The following is a 23,647-nucleotide window of genomic DNA, read 5'->3' on the forward strand; positions in this document are numbered from 1 at the left end:
CTTTTCTAGCTAAACTGGTCACCTGGCCTCCACCTCTCTCTTTGTTCTCCAACTCCTTTGGCTGGCTCCTTGGGTATGATGGGCTCCAGCTATCAGTTGCCAGGATACAGAGCATCCAGTGGGCTCAGGCAATTAGATAGCACTCACACCTGCCCTCCAGTGCAATGATCACACACCCATGTTCCACCACCTAGGTACTTGTGCAACACATAGGGGAAACTGTGGGGCACACAGTATTCTTGCATGTCACAGAGCAAGAACCCCCCATCATCCTGGGGGTTGGGTCAAGGGTATAGTAGCCCCGCATTTAAGTCTGTATGGCTGTCCTTAGCGTTGGGGCTGTGTAGAGTAATGGCCAGAGTAAATAGGGCTCCCCTCGGCTGCAGGGAAGTGCAGCCCAATGGCCAGAGTCAATAAGGGAGGTTTGGTGGGCTGCCTACTCAAAGGGTAGGGGAACCCAAGGCCGGCAACTGCAATCTCCCTGGGGTACCTGGGCACCTGTCTGGATCTCAGCATCTCCTGCTCCTGTGGCCTGGAATTCCAACTGCTCCTCAGCTGGAGCCAATGAGGTGCATCCTCCCTACTCAGTGGTCAGCCCTGACTGAGCTGGGCTGCTCCCTTTTATACTGTAGCAGCCGTTGGAGCATGCCCAGTAGGGACGAGGGGGCGTGGCTTCCACTGCCAAGAGTGCTGCCTTAACCCCGTCGTCTCCAATGCAGGGCAAGTACACCCTGTCACAATGCAAAACATTAAGAACATTCCCACTTCATCACAAGGGGCAACCTAAGGTGTGGATCTTTGGCTTCAATAATTTTTCATTACAAATTCTAGTTTGTCTGGGTGGTAGAGAAGGGGGCTGGAGAGCCTCAGGGGCCTGTGGCTCCATGGTAAGACTGATTCTATAATCCAGGGGTTCACATTTGTTCCTGGCTTGGTGAAACCTAAGTATCTCACCAGTTTGGGGGGGAGGGGTCTGCCCTGTTTTCTGACCTGAGATCGGCACTCTCAGTTCTGAGCATGCCCCAGACAGCATGACATGAGCATCCAATCTAACCTCCCGCACATCACAGGCTACAGAACCTCACCCACCCACTACTGCCCTCAACCTCTGGCTGACCTCCTGAAGTCCTCAAATCATGATTTAAAGATTTCATATGACAGACTCCACAATTTACTCTTGTCTATGGGTTCTCAGACTGGGGATTGGGACCCTTCAGAGGGTCACGAGGTTATTACATGGGGAGTCGTAAGCTGTCAGCCCCCCCCCCAAGCCCCACTTTGCCTTCAGCATTTATAATGGTGTTAACTATATTAAAAAGTGTTTTTAATTTATAATGGGGGGTCGCACTCAGAGGCTTGCTGTGTGAAAGGGGTCACCAGTAAAAACGTTTGAGAGGCACTGCTCTAGTCCAAACCAGCAAGTTACCTGTACCTCATGCTGCAGAGGAAGGTGCACGCACACACACACACACATCTCTACCAATCTGACCTAGGGAAGAATTTCTTCCCTATGCCAAATATGATGATCAGTTAGATGGTGACCATGTGGGTGAGACCCACCAGCCAAAGATCTGGAGAAAAAATTGTAAGAACTTTGAGCCCTTCCCCTCTATGTGACCACTGGAGATGTTTCTATCAGCCATCATGCAGGGGCCATATGCCACTGTAGGAAATCTCATCATGCTGTTCCCTCCAGAAACTTATCAAACTCAATCTTGAACCAAGTTAGGTTTTGTTGTCTCCACTACTGCCTTTGACAGCTGTTCTGGAATGTCACAGCTCTGCTGGTGGGAAACTTTCTTGTAATTTCCAGCCTAAATTTGTTGAGGGCCAGATTATATCCATTTGTTCTTGTTCCTACACTGGGCTCTAACTTGAATAACTCCTCTCCCCTCCCTGGTGTTTATCCATCTGATGAATTTATAGAGAGCAATCATCTTTCCAATCAGCCTTTGTTTTCTTAGGCTAAACAAGCCAAACTCTTTCAGTTTCCTCTCATCAGGTAGGTTCTCCATTCCTCTGATCATCCTAATAGTTCTTCTCTGGGCTTCAGAATCATGTTTTGATTTCTTTGACCCTAAATCAGATTCCTTAGGGCTGGACATGAAAATGTCACAGAGCTGGAAGGGGAATTTGAATGGATCCCAAACACAGTGTGATTATTCAGAGTTTAAATCCCAGGTTCCATCTTTTGACAAAGCGACTTCTGGGCTTTTTCCTGCTGAGCTGGGATTGTTTGCAGGTGGAAATGTGGACTGTTGTTCCTATTATGATGGTTCTAAACCTTTCATAAATATCACAACTAGTAACAATAACAAGACATGGGAGAGTGAAGCAGATTTGAACAGATCAGAGGAGAACACAATGGGAGAATCTCTTGTCCTGATTCAGAATCATTAGATGTAACCTCCTCTGGAATTTCAATTTATATGAAACTGAACATGTCTTATACCTCTATGTGGTGTGGGTTTTTCCCTTTTCTCTGAAGGCGGTGTGGTCACCTAACTGGATATTAGTTTGACAGAATGTAATTGAGATTCATTGGGGACTTTGAGACAAATGATCATTTGCTAAAATAGTGACAAGGTGGGCCAACTTCTCTTGGTGAGACAGACAACCTTTCAACCTTAGCCCTGGTCTACACTACAGGATTAGGGCAACATAAAACAGCTTACATTGACCTAACTGTGTAAGTGTGTACACAAAAATGCAGCTCCCACCAATGTAACTCACCCTGGGCAGCAGGTGGCACGCTGGTTCGTCACCTTTGGAGCGCTGCCGCCAGAAGTTCCTGAGAAGTGGGGGACCACTAGCGCCCACACTGTGGCTCCCCCTATGCTCTGCCCCATGACCCCCTCAGCCCTCTTCCTGCCCACACTCTGCCTCTCCCACCCCCCGCCCACCGCTTGCAACTTTCTAGGTGAGGGGGCAGAAAGGCCACGGGGCAGAGAACAGGATCCTAGTCCCTGTGATCTACACAACCACCTAGGAATTCAGCCCTGTATAACTGAGGCTGAGCAAGGCCACCGTACCAGGTGCTGATGGGGACAGCACGTTAAACAGGGATTCCGCAGGCCCTTCCATATCCTCTGCCTGGAGATGGAGGCTTGCTGCCACCCTCTTTAAGAGGTTTTGGTGGGCCCTGAAGCCCTCCTGCAGGATGGAAGGGGTGGGGCTGCAATCACCTCCTCTGGGCAGGGCGAAGAGGCCGGCGCAGTGCTCTGGATGTCAGCCGGCACCGTAGGATCCACCGCCTGGTTGGACTCTGGGCACAGTGCCAAGGATGTGCGTCCCACCGGCTCCTCTGTCGGGGTCTGCAGATGAATGCTAATGGAGCTTCCGAAGCTCTGGCCACCGAGCGAGCTCCCACCAGGGGCTGCGTCAGAGGCCACAGTGCCCACTGGTAGCACTGGGCCAGCCATGACGCTTGGTGCCACTGCACTTGCTCTGGCACTGGCAGGGCCAGCTATCTGGGTTGGCCGGTTTGCCTCGTTGAAGGGTGGCTATGAATGGAGACCTGTCTGGTGTCGGATATGCTGCTGTCTCTCGCCCAAGAGGCGTGGCAGTGCCGGGGCCTGTGAAGGTCACGGGACCACAATCTCAATGTGGAGGACTGGTACTGACGGTAATAGCTGCTCCGCGAATAGCCTCGATGGGCGGACCCACGACGTCGAGACGCCGGCAATTGACACCCGGGGCTGCGATGTCTCAGCAGCAACTCAGAGACAGAGTCAGATTGGGAACGGCGTCCACAACTGTGCTGTGACTGACTGCGGTACCTTTTCCAGGATGAGGACTAATGACAACGTCCGCCGTGGTCCCGTCGATATCTGCTCTCTGAGGAGGATCAGTGCCACGAGTCCCAGCTGGATGGAACCCAGCCCGACAGTCTAGACGGTGTCGGGGGCAATCCATGTGGACTCTGCCCCGAGCAGACGCTGGGCGGTGATCGGCGTCAGGAACATTCCCTCGACTGAGACCGGCACTGAGCCGGGGGCGACTGCAGATATCCCAGCAGCAGCTTCCTCTGGAGCATGGGGCTGACATCAGAGGGGCTCTGGGCACCAGCATGGACATGATGTCCTGGGCCGCCTGGAGGGCTTCAGGTGTGTAAGGCATCTGGACATCCGGAGAGGCCTTCATCCTCTTGGTGTGTCCCGAGGACGGGGAGCGGTGCCGACTGGTCAAAGGCACCAGCTGATCGCCATGTACCGACACCGCGGTGCCTGGTACTAGCTTGGAGGGGCGTTCCGGGGTCGGAGTCAGCACTGATTCCATCAGAAAGGCCTGGAGCCTAATGTCTCTTTCCTTTTTGGTCCAAGGCTTAAACGATTTGCAAATTTTGCACCTTTCACTGATGTGGGTCTCTCCCAAACAGCCCAAAAAGTCTGTGTGCGGGTCCCTTCTTGGCATAGAATGCCGACAAGAACCGCACTACTTAAATCCCGGGGTACGGGGCATGCCCCGGCACGGGCTCACTGACTGGCTAAAACTAACTATGCAGCTAACTAACTACAGGTACTAAACAAATCAACAGTTCTGGGGACGAGCTACAGGGAAGCTGAAGCACAGCAGTTCCAACATACCTTCACTGGCGGCATGAAGGAAGGCTCCACCTTAGAGGGGGCGCTCCCCGCTATAGATACTGCTAGGGGAAAAACTTCCAGCACTTGGTGAGTACACTTGGTGAGCACGCACACCTACTGTGGAATACACATGAGTAATCACTCAAAGAAGAACTAGCCCCATCTCTGCTCCTCCTCCTGCCTCTGTGCATCCCAGATACACTGCAGGGACTGACCTGCACCCAGGCTCTTGATCCTATTAGCACTTGCAGGGGCCAATCCAGCTACGGGAGAGTGAGCGCCCCTGGGACCAGAGAAGGGAACAAGTCTCTCTGCCAGAGGGTGGGGGGAGGGGGATGAAAGTGTCGGAGAAAAACTGAGTTCTCACTATTTTGTTAGGTACAGCAAGTCAGATGTTTTATTAACTCTCACATGTGCAGAGGGAGAGCTGAACAGGTCTCTCTCCGGTAACTAATTACAGCAAGCATTTATACCTTTCATTACAAAAATAATGAGAGACAGCAGCATTTTTGTTTATACATAGGCCATCTTGATATCTCATTTCCTCAGTTGTTTTGACTCTTGCCAACATACAATTATTTTCTATACCTTATCTACCCAAGGTCTTCTACACTTTATCTATGCTGAGGTCATCATAACTTCTTACACAGTTCTTTCTCACCCGCCTCACACAATCCTCGCTTCTACAAATCTCGCGTTATCAGGGTTACAGTTAGCCTGACTCTTGCTAACAGACGTCATGCATTGCAGTTTCCTTCTGTCAGTTCTTTTCTCTGCTTCCACAAAAGGGAAAGAGGAGAGAGAGACCGAAAGGAGATAAGGAGAAATAAGTGGGGAAAGCAGCACCCAGCTCTTTTCTCCTGCATCGCCCCTGAGTAGATTGCTCCTGAGCTCTGGGTAAATATCCCCCAGTGTCCAGGGTCTCCCAGATCTCCCTGTCTCCCAAGAGAATGCACATAGGGGTCTCCTTCCTGCCAGGCGTGATTACAAGGAGATGTAGGTTTCACCCTTATGCCACAATTTGAAAAAGACAGCAAACCTTGGGAACATGAATCTGTATTTACAGTCCAGTGTTACATTCCCTGCCCCAGGAGGTGTCTGTTCTATACGTTGGATGGGCACAGAATGGGGCAGCAACAGGTTTGTGTCAGTTTTTGTTGCTGCACATTTCTTAACTTAGCAGAGTATGAAATGAAGAAAATGGAGATTGAATTAAAGGGAAATATACAAATAAATGTTCCAGCCCCTGTTGCTTATTGAAAGAAATGACTCAATAGCCCTGTTACATGTTTTATTAACATGAACAAATAAATCCAAGAGCACACATCACTAAGGCTAAATGACTATAGACACCACTCAGCTAAGGGTTAAACAATACAGTGATCAAGTTCAGGTCAAATCAGGAAATCAATGAGTGAACGAGGATATTGCATTGGAATCAAGTTGTCAATTTAGTCAAACCATCAGATTAATACAGCAGAAAATCAACTCTTATAAATCCTAAAAGAGCAACCCACGAAGGCAAGTGCATATTTAGTGATGCCGAAACCCCAATCAGAGATTTTTACCCAGGCAGTGCAACCCAGATTTAGCCAGGCTATGTCCTCACTACAGAGGGGGAGAGGGGTCGATTTAAGATATGCAAATTCAGCTACGCGAATAGCGTAGCTGAATTCGACGTATCGGAGCCGACTTACCCCGCTGTGAGGACGGCGGCAAATCGACCTCCGCGGCTTCCCGTCGACGGTGCTTACTCCCACCTCTGCTGGTGGAGTACAAGCACTGATTTGGGGATCGAATGTCACGTCCCGACGAGACGCGATAATTCAATCCCCGGGAGATCGATTTCTACCCGCTGATTCAGGCGGATAGTGTAGACGTAGCCCCAGCTGAATATTTCAATACCCATACCAAATTATTGCTTACATTTAGCCTACAACCTCAAAGGTAATTAGTTTTCATCTTCCGTTTCACTATTGTGTACCTAACACTTCTCCTTGCCCTCTCGCCCCAAAACACATACAGACCTTAGAGAGACATTAGTAAAAGAAGTCCAAACAGCTCTCGCTGAACAATACATATCTGACAGCTCAATTCCTTGCAATGCTTCCATAGGTGAGGAGCATGCGTTCAGTCATTTCATAGGGTACAGTTTTAAGGGTATTAAGATTTGGGGATCTATTCTTCCTAGCATCTTCCCTCGGTAGATTTCAGAGGTGCGCGTGCACACACACACACACACACACACACACACACACACACAGTTACACCCCAATCTAATAGAAAGGCTGGGAGGGCTCCAAGTTCCTAAAAAGAAACAGACAAAAAATAGAAAAAGAAACAAAATGTTTCTAAGATTATAAGGGGTTGGATCTGCACCTCTTGGTCTTTGGATTCACCTGGAGTAGGAACTGTAGCTGAATAGATGGTCCAGCACTTTGGGCTAGCAGGCTTTTCAGGTACAGGGAGACTAGTGAAGGCTGCATAGTCTGTCAGCGTTGTGCTTCATTCCCCAGAGGGGATCAGTCCGGGGGTCCTGACAGTCAGTCTCTCCAGGCTACGTCTACACTGGCAGAGTTAAAGATGTAAAATTAATCAAAATAAATTCCATTTTAAATAGAAATAATTACAGTCTCTATTCTCGTACATGCTATTTCTCTCACATATTTCCCCACTCTAATTCCTTTGGAATGAGGTTTTAATTTCAGGATTAGCCTCTATTTTCTATATAGTAAGAGCAGGCAGGGAGAGAACTAGAAGAAAACCTGAATTATATTGTAACACTGAAAGTTATCACATAATCAGCCTCTTATGTTACACTAATTAATTTAATGTTTAATTTCACTGTCACTGCTAACAACTTATTCAACAATTAGAAAATATAAACCTATACGGCAGTTTTCTCTTAATTCCCATTTCCACCCAGTGAGCTTTTTGTGAAGTCGCATTCTACAATAACCTAGGAGCCTTCCATTTCTATGAGTTCAACTCTCCCTGGTCTTCTCCCAGAAGTATGGGTGGAAGGGGTCTCACACTACATGGGAAGGCTGCATCATGAGAAACACCACCTGTGCTCTATTTTCACACTTGCTAATCTTTCAAAGTAGCAGGGGGTGGAGAAGTGATACAAATGCATCAGACTCTAGAGCAAAATGAGGAGACAAAACCACAGACTCTGGACTCAGCAGTCACGTATCCTGCAGTCTGAACATGGAATCGGATACATTCCCTCATTGGCTACCATCATTTTCCCAGCATGGAAGTGCTTCTTGTCCAACGAGGCAGCCAGATTGGGACCAATAGGCATGGAATGGCTCTGATGGAATCAGCTATTGCCTGGGAATTTGCCTGGGGGGAGTTCCCACAGAGTGTTTTTGCCTTTCAGGCTTCTGTGAGAAGTAATCTGAGGACACTTTTAGAAGGAAGACATGGATACTGAGCGATGAGCTGTTATGACCTGCACAGGATGTGCCATGTTTGTCTTTCTCCAAGAGGATAGAAGTGACTTTGTCTGTAAAAAGTGCGAACTGGTCTCCATATTGGAAGAGAAGGTTAAAGGACTAAAGACACAAGTATCAACCTTGTGTTGCATCAGAGAAAATGAAGACTTTCTGGACAGAAATCAGCAGTTGGTCCTGGAGTCAAAACATGCCAAAGAATCAGAGAGAGCAGTGCAGAATGGGGAATAAAACTGGCAGCATGTGACTTCCAGAAGTTTAATGGGGAGAATCCATGTACCCCCTATGCAGATAGAGGTAAGAAACCATTTTCAGGCTCTCTGCATAGGTTCTACTATGGAGAATGATTTGGAAGAGCAATCTAGGGATCAGAAGGAGACCCCATCAACCAGAAGGCATGAGACGCATTGTCCTAGGGCTGGGGGTTCCATGGACCACCACTTCCAAGAGGAGGAGACAGGTGGTGGTGGTCGGGGACTCTTCCCTAAGGGGACAGAGTCATCCATCTGCTGACCAGACCGGGAGACTCGAGAAGTGTGCTGCTTGCCTGGAGCTAGACTTCAGGATATGACGGAGTGTCTGCCGAGACTGATCAAGCTCTCGGACCACTACCCTTCCTACTTCTCCACATGGGCACCAATGATAATGCCAAGAATGACCTTGAATGGGTCACTGCAGACTACGTGGATCTGAGAAGAAGCATAAAGGAGTTTGAGGCACAAGTCGTGTTCTCGTCCATCCTCCCTTTTGAAGAAAAAGGCCCAGGTAGGCACCGTCAAATTGTGGAGGTAAATGCATTGTTACGCAGGTGGTGTCGGAGACAGGGCTTTGGATTCCTCAACCATGGGATGTTGTTCCGGGAAGAAGGATTGCTAGAAAGAGATGGGATCCACCTAATGAAGAGAGGGAAGAGTATCTTCGCAGACAGGGTTGTTAACCTAGTGAGGAGGGCTTTAAACTAGGTTCACCGGTGGATGGTGACCTAAGCCCTGAGGTAAGTGGGGAAGTGGGATACCGGGAGGAAACACAAGGAGGAGGATGCAATGGGGGGGGGGGGGTCCTGATGCATATTGAGAAAGCAGGGCAATTGGCTAGTTATCTTAGATGCATGTAAACCAATGCACGAAGCCTGGGAAACAAGAAGGAAGAATTGGAATTCCTGGAACAGTCAAAGAACTGTTCAACTATAGGCTGAGCAAGTGCAGAATGGTGGTAGAATGTGCATTTGGATGTTTAAAAGTGTGCTGGTGCAGTTTACTGACTCGGATAGACCTCAGCAAAGCCAATATTCCAATTGTTATTGCTGCTTGCTGTGCACTCCACAATATCTGTGAGAGTAAGGGGGAGACATTTATGGTGGGGTGGGAGGTTAAGGCAAATCGCCTAGCCACTGATTACGTGCAGCCAGACACCAGGGCGGTTAGAAGAGTACAGCAGGGCGCGGTGCACACCAGAGAAGCTTTGAAAACCAGTTTTGTGACTGGCCAGGCTACGGTGTGAAACTTCTGTTCGTTTCTCCTTGATGAACCGCCCCCCCCCCCGGTTCACTCTACTTCCCTGTAAACTAACCACCCTCCCCTACCCCCTTCAAGCACCGTTTGCAGAGGCAATAAAGTCATTGTTACTTCACATTCATGCATTCTTTATTAATTCATCACATAACTAGGGGGATAACTGCCAAGGTAGCCCGGAAGGGGTGGAGGAGGAGGGAAGGAAAGGAAAAGGGGACACTGCAGTTTAAAACTTTAAAACTTTAACACTTATTGAAGGCAATCATCTGGGGTGGAGTGGCTGGGTGGCCGAAGTCCACTCCCTCCCCCCCGCCGCATTCTTGGGCATCTGGGTGAGGAAGCAATGTAACTTGGGGAGGAGGGCTGTTGGTTACACAGGGGCTGTAGTGGAGGTCTCTGCTCCTGCTGCCTTTCCTGCAGCTCAACCATACGCTGGAGCATTTCAGTTTAATGCTCCAGCAGCCGGAGCATCGACTCTTGCCTTCTGTCAGCAAGCTGACGCCACCTATCCTCTTCAGGCTGCCACTTGCTCTCTTCAGCCCGCGATTCAGCCCGCCACCTCTCCTCTCGTTCATATTGTGCTTTTTTGCACTCTGACATTGACTGCCTCCACGCATTCTGCTGTGCTCTGTCAGCGTGGGAGGACGTTTGGAGCTCCAAGAACATATCATCCCGAGTCCGCCGTTTTCTCCTTCTAATCTTCAGTAGCCTCTGTGAAGGAGAAACATTTGCAGCTGGTGGAGGAGAAGGGAGAGGTGGTTAAAAAAAAGACACATTTTAGAGAACAATGGGTACACTCTTTCACATTAAATTTTGCTGTTCACATTACACAGCACATGTGCTTTCGTTACAAGGTCGCATTTTTCCTCTTATATTGAGGGCCTGCTGGTTTGGTGTGAGAGATCTCTCACACAGTGCCAGGCAACAGAATTCGGCTTGCAGGCAGCCCTGGTAAGCCACAGTCTTTTGGCTTTTTTAACCTTCATAACATGTGGGAATGGTTTCCAATAGCAGCGCCCTCATTTCCCATACCAAGCACCCGTTGGGTTGGCCATTTAAAATGGGTTTGCAATGTAAAAGGAGGGGCTGCAGTTTCCAGGTTAACATGTAGCACAAACCCAATTACCCCAAATACACCCCCCCAATTCTCTGGGATGATCACTCCTCCCCCCCCCCCACCGCGTGGCTAACAGTGGGGAACATTTCTGTTCAGCCGAGCAGGAACGGACACCTCTGAAAGTCCCCTTAATAAAATCACCCCATTTCAATCAGGTGACCGTGAATGATATCACTCTCCTGACGATAACAAAGAGAGATAAGGAATGGAGGTTGTCTGCATGCCAGCAAACACCGGGACCATACGCTGCCATGCTTTGTTATGCAATGATTCCAGACTACGTGCTACTGGCCTGGCATGGTAAAGTGTCCTACCATGGCAGACGGGATAAGGCAGCCTTCCCCAGAAACCTTTTGCAAAGGCTTTGGGAGTACATGAAGGAGAGCTTTCTGGAGATGTCCCTGGAGGATTTCCGCTCCATCCCCATACACGTTAACAGACTTTTCCAGTAGCTGTACTGGCTGCGATTGCCAGGGCAAATTAATCATTAAACACGCTTCCTTTTAAACCATGTGTAATATTTACAAAAGGTACACTCACCAGAGGTCCCTTGTGTGCCCTCAGGGTCTGGGAGTACGCCTTGGGTGAGTTCGGGGGTTACTGGTTCCAGGTCCAGGGTGATAAACATATCCTGGCTGTTGGGGAAACCGGTTTCTCCGCTTCTTTGCTGTGAACTATCTTCATTGTCTTCATCATCATCTTCCTCGTACCCTGAACCTGCTTCCCTGTTGCGTGATTCTCTATTGATGGAGTCAAAGCACATGGTTGGGGTAGTGGTGGCTGCACCCCCTAGCTTGGCATGCAGCTCCGCGTAAAAGCGGCATGTTTGAGGCTCTGCCCCGGACCTTCCGTTTGCCTCTCTGGCTTTGTGGTAGGCTTGCCTTAGCTCCTTAATTTTCACGCGGCACTGCTGTGCATTCCTGTTATGGCCTCTGTCCTTCATGGCCTTTGAGACTTTTTCTAATATTTTGCCATTTTGTTTACTGCTACGGAGTTCAGCTAGCACTGATTCGTCTCCCCATATGGCGAGCAGATCCCGTACCTCCCATTCGGTCCATGCTGGAGCTCTTTTGTGATCCTGGGACTCCATCATGGTTACCTGTGCTGATGAGCTCTGCGTGGTCACCTGTGCTCTCCATGCTGGGCAAACAGGAAATGAAATTCAAAAGTTCGCGGGGCTTTTCCTGTCTACCTGGTCAGTGCATCTGAGTTGAGTGCTGTCCAGAGCGGTCACAATGAAGCACTGTGGGATAGCTCCCGGAGGCCAATAACATCAAATTCCGTCCACACTACCCCAAATCTGACCCGCAAAGGCCAATTTCAGCACTAATCCCCTCGGAGGTGGAGTAAAGAAACCGGTTTAAAGGGCCCTTTAAATAAAAAAAAAGGGCTTCGTCGTGTGGACGTGTCCAGGCTTAATTCAATTTAACGCTGCTAAATTCAACCTAAACTCCTAGTGTAGACCAGGCCTGAGACACTCTAGTTTCCCAGTATCACCACCAGTGCCACTCGTTATGGGGACAAATGGTTATGAAAACCAATACCCCAATAAAATGAAAGAGGTTCTCTTGATTCCAGAGGACCAAGCCCCAGACCCAGGTCAATATACAAATCAGATCTTACCCACAAATCACACTGTTGCCAATCCTTTAGAATCTAAAATCTAAAAGTTTATTCATAAAAGGAAAAAGATACAGATGAGAGCTAGAATTGGTTAAATGGAATCAATTACATGCAGTAATGGCAAAGTTCTTGGTTCAGGCTTGTAGCAGTGATAGAATAAACTGCAGGTTTAAATCAAGTCTCTGGAGTCCATTCCCAGCTGAGATGGGTCATCAGTCCTTTGTGCAGAGCTTCCGTTTGTACCAAAGTCCCTCCAGAGGTAAGAAGCAGGACTGAAGACAAGATGGAGATGAGGCATCAGCCTTTTATAGTCTCTTCCAGGTGTAAGGACACCTCTTTGTCCTTACTGTGGAAAATTATAGGAAAATGGAGTCTGGAGTCCCATGGGCAAGTCCCTGAATACTTTGCTGAGTCACAAGGTGTATTTGCCTTCTCCAAAGTGTCAATTGTATAGCGGATGGTCCTTAATGGGCCATCAAGCAGGCTAGGCAGAGCTGACACCAACTTGTCTGGGGGGAAGCCTATGCTGAGAGGTGCTGTCGGTGGGAGGGGAAATGAGAAAGCCCCTCTGTCCCCCCAAGGTAACTGTTAACCCCTCTTCCCCAGCCTCTGCAAGGGCTTTGCCCTCTGTCACCATCTGGCAGCTCCTTTCCCCTGGACTTAACCCCATGCTCTTTCCCCTATCACTGATTTTGCACCTCAGCTCCATCCTAACCCTGCCTCTTGACCCCCCTGACCAGTCCATTTTCACCCCCTCCTCTGATTTGCCCCTTTTCAGCCCCTGTAAATAGCAGGCTCCAGAAGCTGATTCCAAGTAAGGGCAGGGTGAATGGAAGTGGCTTCAGCAGATGTTATTGAGCATGCTCTGTACACCCTAAGTAGCAAATTCCTACAGATAGTTTCTCACACTACACCTGAGGCAGCGTGAGGGCAGCAGCTCCATCACTGTCCAGGTCCTGCTCAGGAACATTGCCCCCCCCCCCGGGAGCAGATCCTCAGGGGCAGTGAGACCTCCTGCTCCCGAAGCCTTTGGCCAGAGTCTCTGTTCTGCCCGCCCAGCGCTGGCCCCGGGGTCTCTCTGGACCCTGGTACCTGCAGCTCCTGGCCACGGGCAGCAGATCCTGGGACTGGGTCCAGCTGGAGAAAATCCCCACCTCGGATGGGAACAGAAAGTGCTTCTGTGAAAGTCTGTCCCTGTCCCAGCCCCCTGGAGCCACAGCAGCAGCCCGGAGCTCAGTCCCGGTTCCCAGCTCACACTGGAGGCAACAGCACCAGCAGTGTCTCATACCTTATAGAGCCCTGTCTCTGGGATCTGACCCATAGATCTTTTCCTGCTTCCTTCTTACGAGCTCCCGCTCCCCACTGCTCCAGCCCCTTCCTGGCTCCTTCAAGCCCAACCCGGGCTGCAGCTGCTGCACGCACAAGGCCAGGGACTTTCTGAGATGGGAATTAGCCCCGTCTCTGCTGCTCCTCTTACTTCTGAGTCCCCCAGAGCTGCTGCAGGGACTGACCTGCACCCAGGCTCTCGTTCCTATTAGCACTCGCAGGGGCCAATCCAGATACGGGAAAGTGAGTGCCCCTGGGAGTAGGGAAGTGACCAAGTCTCCTTGCCGGGAAGAAGGCAATGGAAGAAAGGGAAAGAGGAGAGACCGAAAGGGGATAAGGAAAAATAAGTGGGGAAAGCAGCCCCCAGCTCTTTTCTCCTGCATCGCCCCTGAGTAGATTGCTCCTGAGCTCTGGGTAAATATCCCCCTGTGTGCAGGGTCTCCCAGATACCCCTGCCTCCCAAGAGAATGCACATAGAGGTCTCCTTCCTGCCAGGCGTGATTACAAGCAGCTGTAGGTGTCACCATTATGCCAGGATTTGAGAGACAGCAAAGCTTGGGAACATGTCTGTATTTACAGTCCAGTGTGACAATCCCCCTCCAGGAGGTGTTTGTTCTCTACTCCTGCTGGATCGGCACAGAATGGGGCAGCAAAAGGCTTGTATCAGTTTTTAGTGCTGCACATTCCTTAACGTAGAACAGTATGAAATGAAGAAAATGGAGATTGAATTAAAGGGAAATATACAAATAAAAGTTCCAGCCCCTGTTGCTTATTGAAAGAAATGACTCAATAGCCCAGTTACATGTTTTATTAACACGAACAAATAAATCCAAGCGCACACATCACTAAGGCTAAATGACTATAGACACCACTCAGCTAAGGGTTAAACAATACAGTGACAAAGTTCAGGTGAAATCAGTAAATCAATGAGTTAGCAAGGATATTGCATTGGAATCAAGTCATCAATTTAGTCAAACCATCAGATTAATACAGCAGAAAATCAACACTTATAAATCCTAAAAAAGCAACCCAAGAAGCCAGGTGCATCTTTAGTGATGCCGAAACCCCAATCAGAGATTTTTCCCCAGGCAGTGCAACCCAGATTTAGCCAGCTGAATATTTCAATACCAAAACCAAATTATTGCTTACATTTAGCCTACAACCTCAAAGCTAATTAGTTTTCTCCTTAGATTTCACTATTGTGTAGCTAACACTTCTCCTCGCCCTCTTACCCCAAAACACACACATTCCTTAGAGAGACATTAGTAAAAGAAGTTCAAACAGCTCTCGCTGAACAATACATATCTGACAGCTCAATTCCTTGCAATGCTTCCATAGGTGAGGAGCATGCGTTCAGTCATTTCATAGGGCAGAGTTTTAAGGCTATTAAGATTTGGGGAAATATTCTTCCTAGCATCTTCCCTTTGTAGATTCCAATGGTGTTCACACCCTCACTGATCCGCATGGTTACACCCAATCTAATAGAAAGGCCGAGAGGTATCCAGGTTCATAAAAAGAAACAGACAAAAAATAGAAAAAGAAACAAAATGTTTCTAAGATTATAAGGGGTTGGATTGCTGCACCTCTCGGTCTTTGGATACACCTGGAGTAGGAACTGTAGTTGCACTTTAGGAACCAGGTAATGGCATAGATGGTCCAGCACTTTGGGCTAGCAGGCTTTTCAGGTACAGGGAGACTAGTGAAGGCTGCATAGCCTATCAACGTTGTGCTTCATTCCCCAGAGAGTATCAGTCCTGGGATTCTGGCAGTCGGTCTCTCTGAGGCTATGTCTACACTGGCAGAGTTACAGCGCTGGGAGTTACAGTACTGCTCAGAGAGCGCTTAAGGGAAACTGCTACTGTGTGTTCACACTGTCAGCTGCCTGTGCAATAGCATGTTCACACTTGCGGCACTTGCAGCAGTATTTAGAGTGGTGCACTCTGGGCAGCTATCCCACTAAGCATCTCTTCCTCTTCTATGGCTAAGAGTTGTGGGAAGGCAGAGGGCATCACGGGGCATCCTGGGTCCTGTCCCAATGTCCCATCATGCATATCTTCATATGCCAGTAATCCCTGTGCTTCCGTGCACATTTGGCGTCATCTTTCAACTGTTTGTGTACTGCACATTCTGCCTCTTTCAAGCTGCAGGAATGGATCCTGCACTGTTGATCAATATGCTGCTCGCTCTCACTAACACGTCATGAGTGGCAGTGGTGTTATTCCTTAAACTACAAAGGCAAGAGGAGTGCAACATTGATCTTGCCATGCGTAGCAGCTATGACAGGAGGTTGCTTGTGGCATTCATGGAGGTGCTGACCACAGTGGAACGCCGCTTTTGGGCTCAGCAAACAAGCACCGAGTGGTGGGATCACATCGTCATGCACATCTGGGAGGATAAGCAGTGGCTGCAGAGCTTTCAGATGAGGAAAGCCACATTCATGGGACTGTGTGGCAATTGCACTGTGGAAGCTGGCTACTCCAGATTGCTATCAATCAGTCACTAACCAGTTCAGAGTGGGAAAGTCAACCATTGGACCCGTGTTGATGGAAGTGTGCAGGGCCATTAATTGCATCCTGCTCTGAAAGACACTGATTCTGGGCAACGTGTATGACATTGTGGACGGCTTTGCACAAATGGGCTTCCCTAACTGCGGAGGGGTGATAGATGGCATGCATATTCCAATTCTGGCACCAGACAACCTAGCCATCAAAAACATTAATCACAAGTGGGGGGTTCTCAATGGTTCTCCAGGCGATTGTGGGCGTTTCACAGACAAGAAGTCAGGCTGGTCCAGAAAGGTGCATGATGCACATATGTACCTCCTAAGGGGGACGGAGTCATCCATCTGCCGACCAGACTGAAAGACTCAAGAAGTGTGCTGCTTGCCTGGAACTAGAATTCAGGATCTGAGGGAGTGTCTGCCGAGACTGATCAAGCCCTGGGACCGCTAGCCCTTCCTACTTCTCCACATGGGCAGCAATGATACTGCCAAGAATGACTGAGTGGGTCACTACAGACTACGTGGCTCTGGGAAGAAGAATAAAGGAGTTCGAGGCGCAAGTCATGTTCTCGTCCATCCTCCCTCTTGAAGGAAAAGGCCCAGGTAGGAACCGTTGAATTGTGGAGGTGAATGTGTGGTTATGCAGGTGGTGTCAGAGACAGGGCTTTGGATTCCACGACCATGGCATGTTCCAGGAAGAAGGATTGCAAGGAAGAGATGGGATCTAACTAATGAAGAGAGGGAACAGTATCTTCATAGGCAGGCTTGCTAACCTAGTGAGGAGGGCTTTAAACAGGTCACTGTCCCCCAATGAACCTAAAGCAGTGAGGTAAGTAGGGAAGTGGGATAGCGGGAGGAAACACACCCTCCTCCTTGTAACGGGGGGGAGGAAGGGGCTCCTGATTCATACTGAGAAAGCAGGGCAATCTGCTAGTTATCTTAAGTGCATGTAAACGAACGCAAGAAGCCTGGGAAACAAGTAGGAAGCATTGGAAGTCCTGGTCCAATCAAGGAACTATGATTTGATTGGAATAAAGAGACTTGGTGGGGTAGCTCACATGACTGGAGCATTATCATGGATGGGTATAAACTGTTCTGGAAGGACAGGCAAGGGAGGAAAGGTGGAGGAGTTGCACTGTATGTAAGACAGCAGTATGATTGCTCAGAGCTCCAGTATGAAACTGGAGAAAAGCCTGTTGAGAGTCTTTGGTTTAAGTTTAGAAGTGAGAGCAACAAGGGTGATGTCATGGTGGGCATGTGCTATAGACCACCAGACCAGGAGGATGAGTTAGACGAGGCTTTCTTCGGACAATTAACTGAAGTTTCTAATGGGAGACTTCAATCATCCTGACGTGCTGGGAGAGCCATACAGCAGTGCACAGACAATTCAGGCAGTTTTTAGAGAGTGTTGGGGACAACTTCCTGGTGCAACTACTGGAGGAATCAACCAGGGGCCTTTCTCCTCTTGATCTGCTGCTTACAAACAGGGAAGAATTGGTAGGGGAAGTAGAAGTGGGTGGCAACCTGGGCAGCAGTGACCATGAGATGGTTGAGTTCAGGATCCTCACAAAAGGAAGAAAGGAGAGTAGCAAAATACGGACATTGCACTTCAGAAAAAGCAGACTTTGACTCCCTTAGGGAATTGATGGCCAGGATCAACTGGGAGGCTAATATGGGGTGGGGAAAGGAGTCCAGGAAAGCTGGCTGTATTTTAAAGAAGCCTTATTAAGGGCACAGGAACAAACCATCCCGATGTGCAGAAAGAATAGCAAATATGGCAGGCAACCAGCTTGGTTTAACAGTGAAATCTTCGGTGAGCTTAAACACAAAAAGGAAATTTACAAGAAGTGGAAACTTGGTCAGATGACCAGGGAGGGGTATAAAAATATTGCTTGAGCATGCAGGGGTGTAATGAGGAAGGCCAAAACACAATTGGAGTTGCAGCTAGCAATGGATGTGAAGGGTAATAAAAGTTTCTACAGGTATGTTAGCAACAAGGTGGTCAGGGAAAGTGTGGGACCATTAATGAATGGGGGAGGCAACCTAGTGAGAGATAATGAGGAAAAAGCTGAAGTACTCAATGCTTTTTTTACCTCCGTGTTCACAGACAAAGTCAGCTCCCACGCCGCTGCACTGGGCAACACAGTATGCGGAGGAAGTGAGCAGCCCTTAGTGGAGAAAGAACAGGTTAAGGACGATTTAGAAAAGCTGGACATGCACAAGTCCATGGTCCAGATCTAATGCATCTGAGGGTGCTGAGGGAATTGGCTGATGTGGTTGCAGAGCCATTGACCATTATCTTTGAAAACTCATGGTGATCGAGGGAGGTCCCAGACAAATGGAAAAGGCAAATATAGTGCTCATCTTTAAAAAAGGGGAAGAAGGAGAATCCAGGGTACTACAGCCTCACCTCAGTCCCTGGAAACATCATTGAGCAGGTCCTCAAGGAAACTATTTTGAAACACTTGGAGGAGAGGAAGGGACCTTAGGAGATCATCTAGTCCAACCCCCTGCTCAAAGCAGGACCAATCCCAGACAGATTTTTGTCCCAGATCTCTAAGTGACCCCCTCAAAGGATTGAACTCACAACCCTGGGTTTAGAAGGCCAATGCTCAAAACACTGAGCTATCCCTCCCCGCTCAGGAACAGTCAACATGAATTCACCAAGGGCAAGCCATGCCTGACCAACCTGATTGCCTTCTATGATGAGATAACTGGCTCTGGGGATATGGGGAAAGTGGTGGATATGATATATCTTGACGGTATCAAAAACGTTGCTAAAGTCTCCCACAGTATTCTTGCCAGCAAGTTAAAAAGTATGGATTGGATTAATGGACTATAAGGTGGATAGAACGATGGCTAGATTGTCGGGCTCAATGGGTAGTGATCAATGGCTCGATGTCTAGTTGGCAGCTGGTATCAAGCATAGTGCCCCTGGGGTCAGTCCTGGGGCCGGTTTTGTTCAACATCTTTATTAATGATCAGGATGATGGGATTAATTGCAGCCTCTGCAAGTTCACAGAGGACACTAAACTGGGGGAGGGGGGTAGACAAATTGGAGGATTGAGCCAAAAGAAGTCTGATGAAGTTCAACAAGGACAAGTGCAGAGTCCTGCACTTAGGATGGAAGAATCCCATGAACTGCGACAGGTTGGGGACGGACTGGCTAAGCAGCAGTTCTGCAGGAAAGGACCTGGGGATTACAGTGGGTCAGAAACTGGATATGAGTCAGAAGTATGCCCTTGTTGGCAAGAAGGCTAATGGCATATTGGGATGCATTAGTAGGAGCACTGCCAGCAGATTGAGGGACATGATCATTCCCCTCTATTCGGCACCGGTGAAGCCAGATCTGGAGTATTGCATCCAGTTTTGGGCCCCCACTACACAAAGGATGTGGACAAATTGGAGAGAGTCCAGCAGAGGGCAACAAAAATGATCAGGGGGCTGGGGCACATGACTTACGAGGAGAGGCTGAGGGAAGTAGGCTTATTTAGTCTGCAGAAGAGTAGAGTGAAGGGGGATTTGATAGCAGCCTTCAACTACCTGAAGGGGGGTTCCAAAGAGGATGGTGCTTGGCTGTTCAGTGGTGGCAGATGACAGAACAAGGAGCAACGGTCTCAAGTGGCAGAGCGGGAGAGCTAGCTTGGATATTAGCAAATACTATTTCACTAGAAAGGTGGTGAAGCACTGGAATGGGTTACCTAGGGAGGTGGTGGAATCTCCATCCTTAGAGGTTTTTAAGGCACAGCTTCACAAAGCCCTGGCTGGAATGATTTAGTTGGTGTTGGTCCTGCTTTAAGCAGGGGGTTGGACTAGATGACCTCTTGAGGACTCTTCCAACCCTAATCTTCTATGATTCTCTCTATGCTTCATGAAACTTTGGATCAAAATGGTAAAAGACAGTTGTTCCCATTTTAATCATGGCATCCTTTAAGAGTGTGATCAATGCCATTTAACTAGGGAGCAGCTTTCTAAAAATAGTTTACCTGGGCCACAGGTCACCATAGCTTCTATCTCTGGGGTGAAAAATCAACCACTAGTACCTGCAATTTCTACCTGAGTTCTTGTCAAATCTTTGACCTTACTTGGAGTAATTTTACACTTCTCTGGCGTAGAATACTTCACCAACCATACAACATATCAGTAGCAATAGTGAGGTATAACTCCCCCAAATATGCCCTTTTTTTAATTTGGTGGGACAGATTTAAATTAGGGACTAAATTCAGGTGCTGCTTAGAATCACTGTAAGATAACAAATATCAGGTATCTATTAAAAATAGATATATTTCTGCAGCTATATCAAATTCAACATGGATTTCATTTTCTACATATTTGCAGCATCTCCCAGGGGTGAGCTGAAGAGAAATGTCACTTCCATTTTTCCCATCTCTACCTTGATAGGGATTGCATTTCCCAAATAATAGGCAACATGCACCTGACTAGGAAGGAGATATCTTCAGGAGCGACCTCCTGCAGGGCCTGGGCCACAACTGCTTTGGGAGCCCAATGCATGGGTATTTTGCTTAGTTACAAGTCATTTACTAGGGAATGCTCTTCCCAGGCCTTTAGAAAAAATATTGACCTAACCAATTGAACAACAGGGGGATTGGGATGGTGATGGGGAATAAGCGAATCTCTCTGACTTACCCTATCTTCTTCTGTTGTTACAGAGGGTGAAATGACATTTTTCCTTATCCCTGCCCTGTTCCTGCTCTTTGTTATAGTTCAATATATTTTAAATGAGGAAAATGGTAGTAAAAATATCTGTTTTCCAGCACAACCTGAAGCAACGTCAGTGCAAATGGGAATGAAACAATTTGTTCTCGGAGGGGGAACTTGATGACTAACAATTGCTTTGAAATGGGGGAACAGTATAACCGTGATGCTCAGGGTTTGTTTAGGTCAGGTCAAGGGGAAAGCTAATGCCAACCACTGCACATGGGCTGCATCTGCTCTACAACTAGAATTGTCTTTTTACACCAAGATCACTAACTTGAGCAGCCAATGCCATGTACAGTCCTAGTGGATGTAAGGTACAGGTAGTTTTTGCCTCAGTGTAGCTTGTTGGGATCAAATTTCTCTCTCCCACCTGGAGCCGATGAACATTACTGGCTGGAGGGACACACACTCCTACGACTCAAAAGGAAAGGAGTGGATAGAAAAGATCACAGGACTGACCCCAAAGAACAGTGAGCTTCAAAAGGCAGAAGCAGGCAACTCATCTGGGGGGAGCTGAGAGACCACGTGAAGATAGTGATATTTGCACCATATGGGAATTAGCAAAAGTGATTTTAAAAAAAATCAAATCTTTGGCCAGCCCTAATCTAGGCATTTATTACAGTTCTCTCTCATGTGGATTTTCTGATGTTTAATAAGGGTTGAGCTTTGATTGAAGTTTTTCCCACACTCAGAGCATCCATAAGGTTTCTCACCGGTGTGGATTCTCTGATGTGTGGTAAGGGCTGAGCTATCACTGAAGTGTTTCCCACACTCAGAGCACGTGTAGGGTTTCTCTCCTGTGTGGATTCTACGATGTATGATAAGGTGTGAGTGCTGACTAAAGCTTTTCCCGCACTCAGAGCACGTGTAGGGCGTCTCTCCTGTGTGGATTCTCTGATGTCTAATAAGGGTTGAGCTCAGATTGAAGCGTTTCCCACACTCAGGGCACCCATAAGGTTTCTCTCCTGTGTGGATTCTGCGATGTGTGATCAGGGCTGAGCTATCATTGAAGCTTTTCCCGCACTCAGAGCACATGTAGGGCGTCTCTCCTGTGTGGATTCGCTGATGTCTGATAAGGTTTGAGCTTTGATTGAAGCTTTTCCCGCACTCAGAGCATGTGTAGGGCGTCTCTCCTGTGTGGATTCTCTGATGAGTGATAAGGGCAGAGCTCTGATTGAAGCTTTTCCCACACTCAGAGCATGAGTAGAGCGTCTCTCCTGTGTGGATTCTCCTATGTCTGATGAGGTGAGAGCTCCGATTGAAGCGTTTCCCGCACTCAGAGCATCCATAAGGTTTCTCACCTGTGTGGATTCGCCTATGTCGGATAACATGTGAGCTCCAATTGAAGCATTTTCCACACTCAGAGCATCCAAAAGGTTTCTCACCAGTGTGGACTCTCCAATGTGTGATAAGGGAAGAACTCCGATTGAAGCTTTTCCCGCACTCAGAGCACATGAAAGGTCTCTCTCCACTGTGGATTTTCTGATGTGTGAGAAGGTCAGAGATCCCATTGAAGCTTTTCCCACACTCATGGCATGTGTAGCGCGTCTCTTCCAAGTTGATTTGGTCATGTGTTAAAAGGTCTGAATGGCTACTGAAGTTTTCTTCTGGTCTGTGCTGAGTCTCACAGGCTTTTGCTTTTTCTGGGAGTGCACAACTCCCGGAAACATTCCCTTTGGATCTTCTTGGTAACATCCCATGTGGTTCTACTTGCTCAGCATCTTCCTGCTGGGGTTTCTCCTCCTCATTCTCACTCACCATCCCATCACCTGATGGGAGACAGAGAATCCAGATATAGGTCACTCCCTGCACCGGAGAGAACGGAAATCTCAGAGAAAGGAATGGAAAAAGGGATGAATAAGCCAAAATATGTGTGGGAGAGATCAAACCTATCAAGAGCTGCTTTTCCCCAAACCCTTCCTCAAAGGAGAGAGGAAGGGATCAGTTTTGGGTCCACATCCTCACCACCACACTCAGGGGAAAGCGAGATCGGGGAGGGACCTGCTGCCAGTTGTCAGTCAGGATAGGTGGGAAGCCATGCGTGACATCTGCCTAATGATTCCATTCTGCTGAGAGGAATCCTGAACTTGGAGAGCTCACAGCATCTTTGTAGGGCATCCCTAATGTTTCCTGTATTCACGAACAGTTTTTGCATTGGTTTAACCAATTCCTCACCTGTGCAGGCAGCTCTCGGGAGCACTTCTTTCTCAGAGCCCTGGAGGTCTGCGACCCACGGCTCTTCCCCTCGTTCCAGCTGTGGGATCACATCAGGTTTGGAAATTGGAAACCCTACTCCAGGCAAAGAAAAGAAGGGAGGTCAGTGGAATTTGTGGGATACTTGTCACAAAGAATATTCCATAGTTTTAACTCCAGATCAATTTTAAGCAGTAACATCCCAAGACCATCTTCCTTGACTCAAAGTGGCAGGAGAATTGTTATTATTGTAAATGATATTCATTACCTTAGTTTCTATGGGCCAACTAACAGTGGGTCAGCATTATGCTAGGCAAAGTACAAACAGAGAATAGTAGATGGCCCATGGCCTGAAGAATTTACAATCTAAATAGACAAGACAGAGACAGAATGGGGGAAGAGGTAGAACCCACTGTTAGAATAGAGATTTCAGGCCTGCCTGTAAAGCCTATACTTGAAGAACTTAGGTGTATTTTTATCACTTAGCTAGTTACAGAGGTATAAAAACAAAGAATCAAAATCAGAGTCCGCCTGCATATGGGCCTTCTCTCACTAGGATAGTCTGAGGTCTTGTTCTTTGACTAAGCAGCAGGGGCAGCCATAAGCTGGGAAGT

The 23,647-nt window shown here is 48.1% G+C and overlaps 2 protein-coding genes and 1 long non-coding RNA gene across 19 annotated transcripts in view; 1 reads left to right on the top strand and 2 right to left on the bottom strand.

Annotated features, from left to right (window-relative positions):
* LOC135972074 (zinc finger protein 271-like) overlaps positions 1-23,647 on the top strand; it is a 312,092-nt gene that overhangs the window by 84,970 nt on the left and 203,475 nt on the right. The gene's annotated exons all lie outside the window — the stretch shown is intronic.
* LOC135976000 (uncharacterized) overlaps positions 1-23,647 on the bottom strand; it is a 262,775-nt gene that overhangs the window by 18,143 nt on the left and 220,985 nt on the right. The window lies entirely within an intron of this gene.
* Positions 5,864-23,647, bottom strand: part of LOC101951937 (zinc finger protein OZF-like) — a 45,553-nt gene continuing 27,769 nt past the window's right edge. For 7 of the 17 annotated variants that reach the window (XR_010593177.1, XR_010593174.1, XR_010593173.1 and 4 more), the window contains 4 exons: positions 23,016-23,129; positions 21,554-22,646; positions 11,213-18,289; positions 5,864-10,289 (listed from right to left, as the gene is read on the bottom strand). Coding sequence is in view for 4 of the 17 variants with exons in the window: in XM_065569898.1 (XP_065425970.1) it covers positions 7,130-7,149; positions 18,215-18,289; positions 21,554-22,609; positions 23,016-23,129 (1,265 nt within the window). In the remaining 13 variants the exon portion in view is untranslated. Of the gene's footprint in view, positions 10,290-11,212; positions 22,647-23,015; positions 23,130-23,647 lie in introns of all 17 variants that reach the window. The other 10 variants (XR_010593167.1, XR_010593170.1, XR_010593176.1 and 7 more) reach the window with 7 other exon arrangements.

The sequence above is a fragment of the Chrysemys picta genome, chromosome 16 (assembly GCF_011386835.1).
Source record: "Chrysemys picta bellii isolate R12L10 chromosome 16, ASM1138683v2, whole genome shotgun sequence".
NCBI classification, from domain to species: domain Eukaryota; kingdom Metazoa; phylum Chordata; order Testudines; family Emydidae; genus Chrysemys; species Chrysemys picta.